Genomic DNA, 13,267 nt, shown 5'->3' with positions numbered 1-13,267 from the left:
TTCCAAGTCGGGTCATCACCCTGCTTTACCTCCCAGCTCCGCTCACCACAGGCAGAGAACCATCAAAACAACCTCAAAATGCCCATTAAGTAACAACGATGTGGTAATTCCTATATCTGACATGGAACCAACAGCTGTCCCATCTCGAAAACTCCTCTTAAAATTATAAACCCATTAAGATCTCACTTTAAGTATGTGAGAAACTTTCACACTGCATCTTCAGAAGAAATCCCTGCCTAAGAGAGGCTTAGTTTCAACTTCCAGGAACCCTGGTATGAAAACACCAGGGAATAAAAACAAATTCTTGTTTTCACGCTTCTTAAACATTTTTTTTTCTCTGAGGAGAAATCTAAAATAAGCTTCCTAAGAGGCTAAAAAAAAAAAAAGCTTCCTAAAGTGCTGCTTCTCTGCAGCTGGAGAAGGCATTGATTTCACCACTTTGCTGTGGCAGGACTTTGATACACAGAGAGATCAAATCTATAGAAAAGTTACATATAGAAAAAGAAATAATAGAAATTCTATAGAAAAACAAACAAACAAACAAACCTGGAACACACACCCCCCTCTCACTCTGGGGCATTGTAATTATCCGACACATAAACCCTGCATAACTCTATTGCAAAAGCCTCAATACTTCCATGTCAAACAAATCCCTCAGCCTCTGGCAATATTTTCTTCATCTGCCTTAAGAATCACTCTGAGACCATCCAGACATCAGAGGTCAGTGAGGGGCTGGGAACTGAGCCTGGAGTACCTGCCACCCTTTTGCCATCCTACTTGGAGAGCTACAGAATGGAGGTGCCACTGGTGAGGCAGCCACCACCCCACAGCACCCAGCTGGAGGTAGAGCTTCTCATGAAAGGTTTAAAGAGCAGCTTTCTCTTTCACTCTCTCAAATGCACATTTTTTAATGATATTTAGAGTTCCAGTTATTGTATTCACTGCTCCCCTATCAACATCATTAGCTACTTAGGGACATTTTTATCCACAAACCTATTCTGCACTATTTTATGGATCATCTGAATATTTTTCATATTTGTAAGTCTCTTCTGTTTGCTCACCTTTTGTGTCTGAATAGAAAAGAAAACAAGGGTTAGCCAAGCTTTATCTTCATTGATAGAGGTCTACAGAGACACAGAAAGAGCAGACAAGGCAAACAGTGCGCATGCTGTCCTAGAAAAAGGAATGAATCATCCCTTTACCACCACAAACGTTGAAGCAGGAGATTCCTGGGGGGTTGTGTTTGTTTTGGGGGTGGGATGGTGGGAGGGGAGAGAGTTGTTTGGGTTCCTCTTCCTTCCTAGTGCTTGGTCCGCCCCATCCTCCCTCTTCCAAAAGGACTTTCTGCGGACGCAGATCGACAGATCGTCGATGCTGTTTGCAGAGCAAAGCCAAGACTGCAGTCTGCAAGTTCAAGAAAGAGTAATGGAAAAGAAAAGTAATGGGAAATGGAGCAGCAATGCTGGCAAGGGGCAGAAAAATGAGCAGGGACTACTCATAAAAGCTCGGTTTGCTCTCGGCTCTGCTACTGGCTGACCTTGAGCAAAGCTCTTTATCTTCCCCTGCCCTAGATTCACTATCTGTGAAACGGGGTAACAACAATCAGACTCTGGAAAAATATTGTGAGCTCCTCCTGATGTTATCTCCCTCCATGCAAAGTATTCCAAATTTTAGACCACTGGGTAACTTCTATGCGTGGCCACTAGATTTAATATGCACTATTTAATCCAATAGCTGTTTGTCAGTAAATACATGTGCAAATCCAACTGCTACCAGAAACATGATGCAGCTTTTAATTTCAACCCCCTTAGCTCTGTCTCACTGGTATTTACAGTAACAAGCCTGCAAAGTGGATGTAGGAACTATTCATTGCACATCCCTCTCTCATTCCTCGCCAAGAAGAGGCCTTACAGGAGCAAGGAAATGGAAAGACTGAGAAACCCTGATGGGAAGAAACAACAGACACAAGAGCAAGGTCTGGTGAACTAATATCACAGAGTCTTAATGCCACTGACACATCACTGCTCGCTCTGACAGGACCAGGGACCCCCCTGGTGCCAGCCTGCAGAGCTGCTGTGCAGTAAAAGCAGAGGCAAATGCAGCTGCTCACATGTTAGACACATGTATGCTTTTTTCCTCCAGAAACAAGCTCCTGGCAGAGCGCTTGTTACAAACTACACAACCCAGCTGACTTCCAGCCTTGTGCTTCATCCTGTCAGTGCACCAGGGTACCAGATAATCACCCAGAAATTCAAGAGCTGCTCTGTCTGGCTGCCTAATTCAACTCCACCTGCTAAAATATGGTAGCTGAGATCTTCTCAATTCACTAAACAAGCTTAAGATAATACAACTCACCTGTTATCTACAGATATGAGGTCAACATCACCAGTTAGTAAAAGATCAATGCATTATTTTATAGCCCTTTGATAAAGGGGAGTTGAGACTTACTTTCTAGTTATACTCTTCTCTTTGAAGCAGGACAACCAATTTGAGAATCATAATAACCTTCATTGGCAGGCAAAATAAAGTCTTTCTTTTTTTCCCTACATCCTGAACACAGCTTCCAAAATAATATTAGATATTCACTTAGGCCCAGTTACAAGCACAGTGGGATTTACTGCCAAGTCCAGCCAGGGATCCTAGAGGCCCCAGCAGCTTATGGGAGTGAGGAATGACTTTATTTACAGCAAAAGTTAAGTTCCACGGTATCTCGGTTTCTATTTCAAACGTTGCTTTCTTTCTGTCACTCCAAGCACATGTAAATCCACATTTGAAACAATATTTTCCAGCTTCTCCTATTTCTTGGACTGCAGAGTCTTTCCTTGAACTGCTCAGGTTATGCTGCCTCCATCACATCCAAACTCTGCTTAACAACACTCCTGCTGCTTACTCATGGCCTCAAGGATTCCTGCCCAGTCCACAGGTACCTTTAAATCTCAAAGCCCAGAAGATGAAAGGACTGAATCTTTCCTGCTTCCAAATCTGTATTTACTGACCTGACTGTTTGAAGTCTGGAGACTGCAAAATTACTGCCTGCTCCTCGGGATGGAAATCGGGATGTGGAGAGGGGAAAAGGTGAGTTTCTTCAGACAAACCACTTCTTACAGTTGCCTCCTCTCAGAGCTGAATACTTGGCTTTGGAAAAGCTTTTTAATCCCTCACTTGGGAATTGGTTCTCTTCTGGAAATATGTTGCTATTTATTTCCATTGCCTTCAGCTGCCTCTTCCCTCCCTCCCTCCCTCCCTCCCTCTCCCTGCCTCCCCTTTTCTTGTTGCTGCAAAAGAGACTTAGGCAAGTCAGAAGAGAATGACATTTAGACCACCCAAACACAGTAACTGAGGGAGAAAGAGGAAATTCAACAGCACCAGAGCACTCATTTGTGCATCCAGACCCTAAAAACCTGGTCCTCCTGGGTCATTTTTACTGGACTTGACACGTGCCAAGTAACATGCCAAGGTCTCCCAGCATTTCTTCAGCGCACGAACCATCGCTGGCCTGTTATTATCTTTCGGGAAACAGCTGAAAGCTTGTTCATAACAACAGTATCAACTTTCCCTTGATAAATGCCTGGCTCAGTTCCCAACCTTCACGGATTTCTCAGCCGAGTTTCCCTTCCTGCCCCGACTATTCATTCCTGCAAGGCTCAGCACTGCCAGTCCATTAGCACTATCACTGCCACAGGCACAGCAATTCAGGCAGGTCCATCTCTTCCCCATCCTCTGCTGCACCGACCTCACTCTTACGCTGTTTTTGAAGGACTCACTTGATGACAAATGGTTTATTGACTGCAGAGGTCCTTTTGCTCCTCCTGCCAGATAATTACAGAGAGTCACTTGGATGCAGCCTTGCCTGGCGCATTTCAAAACAAACTCAGACACTTTGCAAGAATCTGAGTGGTGGATTTTTTTTTCCTTCCCCCTCCCTGTCTCCAGAACTGTAAAATAATGTGATGAAGAGAAATAGCAAAGGCTGTATCTGTTAGTGATACACAGCTTTCTAGACTGAGAGTTACCCCTGAACTCACCTCTGCCTTCCCCCCAAGCAATTTAGCTGTGATGACCTGCTTAATGTAAACCATAAGAGCTCACATCAAACTCCTGATATGACATCATGGTGTGAGCACAGCTGGGACAGCAGTGTGAGCCACCTGTGACAGATGCCAGCATGCTGAGGACCACTGACATTACTGGGATACCACATTAGACACAGTAAGCCTAATAAAAATAGGAAAACTTATAAAAACTCTTCAAAACCAGGCAGAGCAGTTAGAAACTGAGAGCAACCACATGGAACTTTCTTCTTCTTACTCTGGTTAAAGTTGAAAGGACAAATCCAGGTTAGTTTATCTTTTACAGTGTGAGGAGCACAACATGGAGAGAAGGGCACACTGTCCTGAAACGCCTGCCAGCCCTTGTGGGAAAAGTGGGGAAGGGAAGAAAGTCTAGTTTCAGTTCTGTGTTGAACATTCTGAGCCTTCTTCCCTTGGTCAGCAGGAGGGATTTATTTAAGGGCACTACAAACCATGTTTGCAGAAGAAAAAGAAAACATCCTCCCAGCACACTGAACCTCATCACACAGAATACCGAGGTCTCCCTGCACTGGCCTCGCTCCCGGGTATGGGGTGCTCTTACACAGCCATGATTTCTGCTCAGAGGACCTTCACCTTCTTTCTGTGCCTTGGTACTTTTCAGGGAAGGTTTCTGCTGTGAAAGCCCTGCCCAGGCTGGTGCAGAACAGGCTCAGTGGTGTCACAGGGACAGCAGGACGGGAACCGCCAGTTCTGCTGCCTGCGGCCACCCCACAGCAGGGCATTGCTGGGAAGGGCTCCCTGCCCCAGACAGGGACACAGCACTAATGAAAGGGGTCGAGGGGCCACCACACTCTGTCACCCTGCTTGTCACCTGCCTCACCCGGCCTTAGCACAGGCAGGGTGTGTTTCACCCCGCTCCCATCCCATATTCATCCCATCACTAATTCAGCCAAAGCATTTCCGGGCTAAAAGCCACAGCTGGGCTTTCCCCTCTCCCTTTGCTGCCCCTGGGGTTTCTCCAGCTACAGCCTGGTTTGTCTTTTCTGCACGTCTGGGTGGCAGAGAGAGCTGTGGGCTGACCCTGCACCCCAAAGAGCAGCACCTTGTTGCAGGACACCTGCTCTGCATCCATCCCCTCCGCAGGGATGAGGACAGAGCAAGCTCTGAGGCTTGTGGAATTTTTCTTGAGTTTTGAAGATTCACAATCCCCACTTTGCATAGGAAAACATCCCCCTTATGGACACAGATCCAGAACAACCTGCTCCTGCCTCTCTGGCATCCTCTCAGACGTGGCTGGTGTTTGAACAGATGCCCTGGAAAACACTGAAGGACAAATATAGTGCTGGGAGTGGACTGCAGCAGATGAAAAATGAAAAAGACAGAAAGTTTTACTGTATTTTATGCAATATACGCAATATTGTACTTGACCAGCTACTGAAGCGGTGTGAAACCTAAAAACAACAACAAAAAGTGCTTTACAAACGCTTCCTTCACATCCCCATCCCCTCATTTCCCTGGGCCATTGCACTGTATTGACCAAATTATTTATATGGGTATGTTGCTATGAAAAAAATTGCCCAAGATAACTCAATCTCCCGTAGCAGAAGTACTCCTGAAAATGAACTGAAAATAAAATTAATAATTAACAACCCTTAAGGAGCCAAATATTAGGCAATGGCTTTTCAAAACAGCGGTTCAAGCGCTTTACAGCCTTCTCTCTGTTCCTGTTTATTTTAGGTTCTTTACATATGAAAAAAGCTTTGCTGGCAGCAACTGTTTTCTCTGGCCTAGGGATAAACATGTGGTGCTGGTTGGCTTCTCCAGCACTTTCCTTTTGTCCCTGGTGATACAGAAAACAAGCATCGCTCCAACCAGAGGTGCAACAGGGCAAAATGATTGTCTGGCCACGCTCATGATGGATCTGTGACAGCACAGCTTTCCCAGACAAGGTCTCTATGCAGCCTGTGCATTTTCTGTACAGCCCTCCAGAGGCACCTACTGATCTCAGCTCAGACACAGCCCCAGTTCAGCAGAAAAGACTGAGAAAACAATATTGGTTTCACGAATCGAGAATAAAAATCACAGGGCATTATCTTGTACTGGAGATCAGGAAACTGTGGTGTGAAAGCTTTAATTGCCTCCAATGTCAGCAAATGCTGTTCCGAGGAGCACAACGCAGCTTTGACACTGAAGGGAAAGGCAGGGGGACAAAAATTTGACTGTATCGATACCAAAGCTCTAAGTTTGATTTGTAACACGGGATCAGGATTTTGCCTAAGCTGAACATGTGCATCAGAAGATTCTTTTGCTGGAGAGGTGATGACTAAACGCAGCAAAAGATGTGGTTTTTTCAAAGAAAGAAGTGCAGAAACGGCACAACCTCTACAAAAAGAACGAATCCTCACTGAAACAGCACTGACTTACTAAAAGGTGACTACTTCAAAAATAGAGACCTAATTCATGCTAATTTTTAATATTACCCCCTAAAGGTGCTGAGTGGCTTGGAAGGGATACACAGCCTTGGCTTACGAGGTTTAATCCAGCCTGTATTTAATCCAGGGGCTGCATCTTGTGACGATCATCCCCTGTTTATCCCAGCACGGTTTTGCCTCGCTGTGTGTCACATCCTGCGCTCACCATTCCTACAAGACCAAACTCTTCACCGGGCTGCTCGGTCCAGCCCCTCCAGCTGCTGAGCCACGGTTTCGTAACCCGGCAATGCCTTTTCGTACGGTTTACAAATATTTCGCATCCGTCCCGCAGCTCGGAGTGCTCACGTTACATCCGATTTGACTACACTGACAACTAAGAATGCCGGAGGAAAAACACCACCAGTTACATTGTTACTTATCGCAGACATCTCCATCCTCCAAAAAAACACAAACAAAAATAAGCAACAACCAAAAAAAAAAAACCAAACAAAACCCCCTAGGGTCAGCTCAACACGTTGTTACAGGCCCCCCCTTTCCAGCCAGACCATTACTAATAATCAGAGCGCATCTGCTAAGCCGGGCCAAGGCAGGCAGCTGCCTGCTCTGCCCACCCATTCGCTCCATCACATCCGAACGGCTCCTGCATTCCTGGCTTTATTCCCCGGGGCATTTCCCTGTGACAAACCGCGCTGGTTGGGAGCGCGCTCGAGTTATTCCTCCAAACTTTTCTGGAGCGGCACAGCCGGGCTCGGGTCTGCATCCCTGCCCGCTTCTGGGGGCTTGCAGCAGTTTCCCCCCGGTTTCGAGCTCGGCATCGCTCCTCGGAGGGGTGGAGAGAAGCGTTTAAGTCTAGCACAGGATTCTTTTCCCCTCGGCGCTTGGCAGCCGCGCACAAACACCGCATTCTTGCTCTAGTTTCTCGCTGAGCTGGAGCGCCGGACTTGAGCCGAGGCCAGCCCTTGTCTCCGGCCCCTCTCGGCGCTCCCTGCCCGGGACGGTGCGGTCCCTCCTCCCGGCGAGGAGGCGGCAGCACCGCCCGGGGACGCGGGATGGAGATGACCGCGCTGAACCTCAGCACCTGCCGCCCCCCGGGACAACCCTGTCCCATGCTGAACCTCACCGCCAGCGCTCCAGGGACAGCCCTCACCCCTTCCTTACCCTGCCCGCAGGCTCCGCGCTGGATGGCGATGATGGGCGGCTGTCGCAGGCGCTCGGCTCGGCGGCTGGCTGCCCGCAGCTGGCAGGGGCTGGCGTAGGTCACGGCATCGCTGCCGCACACGGGCTCGGTGCTGGAGCACTGGCAGCGCCCGGCGGCCGCCCGCTTGCGGACCGTGGCCGAGGCGGGGATGCCGGCGCCGGGCGGCACCACGCACTGCAGCCCCTCTCCGCAGGGCGGCCCGCCGCCCCCCGGGCCCCCGCACGGCTCGCCCTCCTCCGCCCCGCACACGCGGCAGCAGCCGCAGGAATCCAGCACGGGCCCGCCGGGGCACGACGCGGGCAGCGCCGGGCACCGCGACCGATCGCAGCGCTCGGGGCAGGCGGGCGAGGGGGCGGCCAGGGCGGCGGGGAGCAGCAGCAGCAGCAGCAGCATCCAGCCCCGCAGCGGCATCGCGGCGGCGGGACGAGGGCAGCGAGACGAGGGGCGGCGAGCGCGGTGAGCGCGGCGGGGGCCGGGCGAGCGGCTTTAAAGCGGCGGCCAGGCGGGGCGGAGCGGGGCAGCGGGACCGGCCCCCCGGGCTGGGACACCCAGCACGGCTCCCCCCGGGATCACAATAAACCCCCGCGGGATCGTAACACAACCCCCGCCCCGCCGCTTCGTCTCTCGGGCTCAAACTTTCTTGGTCCGTCCCAGCTGCACGGAGCGGTTTCAGCTTTTCACTAGAAAAGGTGATAACGCGCTCCTGCAAACAAGAAAGGGGGGGTTGAACGCTCCTTGCCGCCTCGGGAATTACGGGAAAGCAATCCAGAGCAAGCGCCGATAACGTTTCTATCTGATAAGGGGATGGGTGGGGGCGCAGAGCCGCCAGCCCGTCACCTGGGAGAAAGAGCGAGATGATACGAGTATTATATGGAAATGTGTGTAAATATCAGCCATCCCCACGGGGAACGCCCGGTATTCCCGCACAAGGAGACCCCTGAAATTCCCGGCTCGGGAAGGACCCGGGAGGTGATGGCCGGTACCCGAGGGCAGCGCGGACGGGAGGAAGGATGCTCCCTCTCCCGGTCCGCTTCTGCTCTCCCCATCGCCTCACCCGAGATTCGCAGAGCCGCAGGGCGAGGTGGATACCAGCAATTAGCAGAAGGTTAATCAACCGAAAGGAAAAAAAAAAAAAAAAAAAAAAGTCGTCCTCCGCCACCCCACAAGCAGGCTGATCCAATTTATCCGGCAGCTGGGCAATCGCCAGAATTTATGGGTAGAGGGCTTTCTGCCATCTGCTCTTGGAGCACAGACAAGGTGCTCTGAGAGGCGGTTCAAATACAAGTGCCTTCCCAGGGACGAGGCATCACTGCCAAAGAGAGGAGGGAACGCTTTAACAGAGCTGGAAATTGAGCAAAGCCAATTTTTTTTTTTTTTTTTAATTACAAGCCGATTAAACTTTTGAACTGACTACCAATCTATAATTATTTAAGTGTACCTTTATCGGGCGCCGATAACCACGCACCTAATGAACTTAACAGCATTTCATCTTGCCTAATGGGTTGTAAACTGTTAGATGTGCTGTGACCAAGGAACTGAGGATGTCAGCAACTGCATTAACGCAGAGTAATTCAGTCTTTTCTCCTAGGAAAAGTTTAACAAAGACTCACTTGAGCAGGTAGAAGCAGCATCCCAGGTGTCCAAATTCAAACCTCATTGTGCCAGGGAGCATTATAAAAACTTATCAAACTGTGACCACAAGCGTGCAAAACTCACTTAACTGCTTCGTTAGTACCTGAAGGTGGGAAAGCACATATAATATCCCCAATTAAAGCTCCAACACCAACCCCTTTACATCTGTTGTTTTCCAGTAGCTTCTATGCCGTCCAAGAAAAGAGATTTCAGGAGAATTGCCTGATTGCAGAAGTGGCCAAAGGAGTAAAATGGAGCAATTGGCAGCAAAACTGCCTTAGTGTTAAAATCATTACAATGTTAACAAGTTTGAATAAAAGCTTGAAAACGTTTAGACGTTTAAATATTTGTTAGTGTACAAGTGTACTATGTCAGTATATATACATGCATAGAGATAATGGAAAAATGTTTCCAAATTTATCCATTTATCCAAGCTTGGGTTTTTTTGCTTGGTTTGGTTTTTACCCCTTTTAAATAAAGACAATTCTTTAAGGAAAGATTAACAGCTTCTAGTGAAAAAAAAAAAAAAAGGAATATAGGTTCAGAAAGGATAAGTTCCTACCTGGAAGCAGGACCAAAATATTCCAAGACCAGTGAATTATCACGGGGTTTCACCCTCCCCTGTCCAGAAATGCTTTGCCATGCTCAACCAACTGCTTGAAGCCACTGGAGCCTCATCTCCATAGGCAGGAAAAGATGACATGAAGTGGGAAAGCTCCAGATTCTTTCATCCTCTCTCCGTGGATGTTTGTGTCCTTTTTAGCTTGCTGTCCTTTGATAGAGATCATTCTAGGGAGAAAAAGTTGTATGATGGGGTTTTTTGGAAAAAGTCAGCCAGGAATATCAGCTTCAAGCTCTTATAGACTACTAAAGACTCAAAATTCACCAGCCAACAATTTTTCTTAAATAAATGACACAGAAAAGGGATGCAAATTTGTTGCTGGTTAAACACTGCAAAGGAAATAAAATATATCCCAAGGTCTTAGTGAAAACTATTAGTTCACTTCCCAACAAGTGGACTAGTATTAAGGACCTTCTCCTGTTATGCTTTTTCATTTCTCAAACCAGGTAACAATGTCAATCTTCTTTTTGGCATTAAAAATATAATATTTTATAATATTATAGTTTTCATGTGGTTACACAAAAAACCCTGAAAATGAACATCTCACTTTCCAGAATAACTGAGGTAAATCTCTGTGGATGATAATAAATTAGCTTACTAAAAAATATATCTTTTTGTTATCCATCTAATCTGTACAAAAGCCTGAGCAGCTTTGTAAGCCCAGAAATTATAATTTCTCCCCCACCATAACCTTTTCACACAGAAGGGCTCCCGAAGCCAGCAGACATTTACCACTACTCAAAGAGGCCAAAAGTGGCCTGAAAAACACTCTCACTGGAGGGACTGAGCAGTAAAACATCTCCTCTCCCACTTTGCAGATGGAGCTGGGTGACAGGAGGCTCCACCTAGAGATCACACGCTAGAAATTCTTCTGGAGGTACAAAAGTTTCAGTGCTGCTGTCGGGGATCCCGGGATGCTGTGACATCCAGCCTCAGCCCTGCAAGGTGAGTCTGCACACCTGGGAACTCATGGAAAGGCTGGGAAGCAAGTAAAAGATAAGAACAGAGGACATTTGCCTGGAGAGGAAAGGGTTAAGGTGACAGTCTGGGTCTAGAAGGGTCCTGGCCACAAAAAAGGCTGGTGGAGGTTTGAGAAGGCCAAAATGCCTCCAGTCTGAGCAAATTCCAAAAGCCTGGACTTTGCAGAGCTTTTCTAGGTTTATTATGTCTGCATTACCATTTTGCTTCATTCCTTAATGAATGAAGCTTTCTCTCCAGATTTTCTGGGGGAGAAATGCAACATCCCTATTCCCACCTCCTGAAAACCCAGGACTTCTCTACTTAGTTTAACGTAGTAAGACAAGTCTTAATCAAGATTTACTCAACAAACCCCTTTTTAAGAACATATGCTGGATTCATTGCCACACACAGAAAAAATGCTATTGCTTTGCAAGGGAATGGCTGCAAACCAGGGAATTTAAAACTCCATGTTCTTTTCCAGATGTGGTCTAGCCCTGGTGCTTCACAAGCATAGCACAATTTACAAAATACATGAATGATCAGGTTTTGTAAAGCCTCACCTGAAACCAAGTCACCTGCCCCAAGAAACACTCACTAATCTGAACAAACTTTGTGTTCAGGTGGTGTTTTCTTGCTGTCAGAGGGCAAACCCACAAGCAGGAGTGCAAATATTACACTACAGACTGTAAAACAAGCGTTGACACTTCGTGATTCACAAAAACAAACTCACTGCTATGAGAAGTTGCAGCAGACACCCACCTGTGGAGCACAGACTGACTCAGGTGTCCCGGTGTGCCCGGGTATCCTCAGGAGAATGGAGGTGATGGGAATGCAGTGCAACAGAGTGGTTTAAATTCTTACAAGATGCGTTCACTGTGCACATTGATACGCAAAATTAAACTCGTTTCAAATGCAAATCCCTAATTACAGTGTGAAAGGCACCACTTTGAAGAGCAGGATTCGACTTCTACTGCATCATTAGGTAGTGCCTTTAGGAAGGAGCACCAGTTCCTTTTCCTCGGAGGCTGCACAGAAAATCTGAGGTGTCAAATGCAGGCAGACTGTGTGTGGGACATGATCCACTTACAGAGCAGGACTCAGGTTTTAACTCTTCCAGAGAGCTGCCTTCAGTATTTCACTGGAAGATCTCTGAAGTGCTTTAGCAGCTTACTGGCTTGGGGCATCCAGTAGTTACACAGGCAGTTCTCCAAAATACAGATGAATATTAAGGCATTAAATAAAGCTGGTAAAAGGTAAAACTTACATAGCACAGAGCACTTCAGTTTTTTAATTTCAACTTTTAGATTGAAGTTCCCTATGCAAATTTCCCCTTCTTTAATTTTTTTCCTCTCTCCCACCTCTATTTAATACGGAGTTGTTAAAAGAACAGTGATGTTTCTGTCCCATAGATTCAGAGTGCACATTTTAGGAGTGCTCAGTAATTTTTTCCATCCATTTTAAAACAGATGTACTATGAAACCTAAAAAAAAAAAAAATTTGCCTTTGAATATCAGTATTTTCTACTAATACAGCCATTTTTATGACAGGAGATACTCTCTGATGCCATGTGCACTATTAAATCATGAACCTATTTATGCGATTGCAAAACCTCAAAAGTCAAAAAGTAAGATGATTAAAATGGCAGCTGTTAGCAAAGAGTGATGTTTCAAACTGGTGCCTTCCTTCAACTTGGAGCCCCAATTCTTCTGTTCTACCTCCAAAATTCCCATCTTTGTGTCACATTACTTTGCCTACTGAAAGCAGCAGATGCTTCTTTTCCAGTCCCACAGCTGAGGAGACTGCTCTGATGAGACATTTTAAAGGTCCTTCTGGCCACAGAATTACAGACTGGTTTGGGTTGGAAGGGACCTTAAAATCCATCCAGTCCCACCCCCTGCCATGGGCAGGGACACCTTCCACTAGCCCAGGTTGCTCCAAGCCCTGTCCAAACCAGCCTTGGACACTTCCAGGGATGGGGCAGCCACAGCTTCTCTGGGTAACCTGTGCCAGGGCCTGCCCACCCTCATAGGGAACAATTTCTTCTTTATCTGTGATCTTCTGTCTTCAATCAGTTTGCTGCTATTGCTACTCAAAGCTTACAAGGAGCAAGAATTAAAACCAAACACACACAAACACCTAAACAACAATCATAGAGCAGTCCAGTGACTCAACAACTGGAGTTTCAAGACCAATTTCTATATATGAAATACACTTTAAAGGCAAATGCCCGACTTGGGTAATTTTTAAAGCTGGAGCATGACCCCTAGGTGGTGCTGACATCCTGTTATTCCATGAGGTTAAGGCATATGCCACTTTCTTAAACCATATCCTGGACCATTACCCCTTGGCAGCCACCTTCAGGAACATGGACTGCAGTCACAATTTCTGTAAG

General features: G+C 47.1%; 1 protein-coding gene across 1 annotated transcript in view; it reads right to left on the bottom strand.

Moving 5' to 3' along the window:
- HTRA1 (HtrA serine peptidase 1) overlaps positions 1-8,087 on the bottom strand; it is a 32,615-nt gene extending 24,528 nt beyond the window's left edge. The window contains exon 1 of the mRNA XM_050340792.1: positions 7,622-8,087. Within this exon, the coding sequence (XP_050196749.1) occupies positions 7,622-8,072 (451 nt within the window). The 5' untranslated portion in view covers positions 8,073-8,087. The remainder of the gene's footprint in view (positions 1-7,621) is intronic.
- Between the last annotated feature and the right edge of the window lie 5,180 nt (positions 8,088-13,267).

This window comes from Myiozetetes cayanensis, unplaced genomic scaffold (genome assembly GCF_022539395.1).
Source record: "Myiozetetes cayanensis isolate MyiCay16 unplaced genomic scaffold, myiCay2020 scf10, whole genome shotgun sequence".
In the NCBI taxonomy this organism is placed as follows: domain Eukaryota; kingdom Metazoa; phylum Chordata; class Aves; order Passeriformes; family Tyrannidae; genus Myiozetetes; species Myiozetetes cayanensis.
The sequence above is the reverse complement of the archived record's forward strand: the minus strand, read 5'-3'. Positions and strand labels throughout refer to the sequence as shown.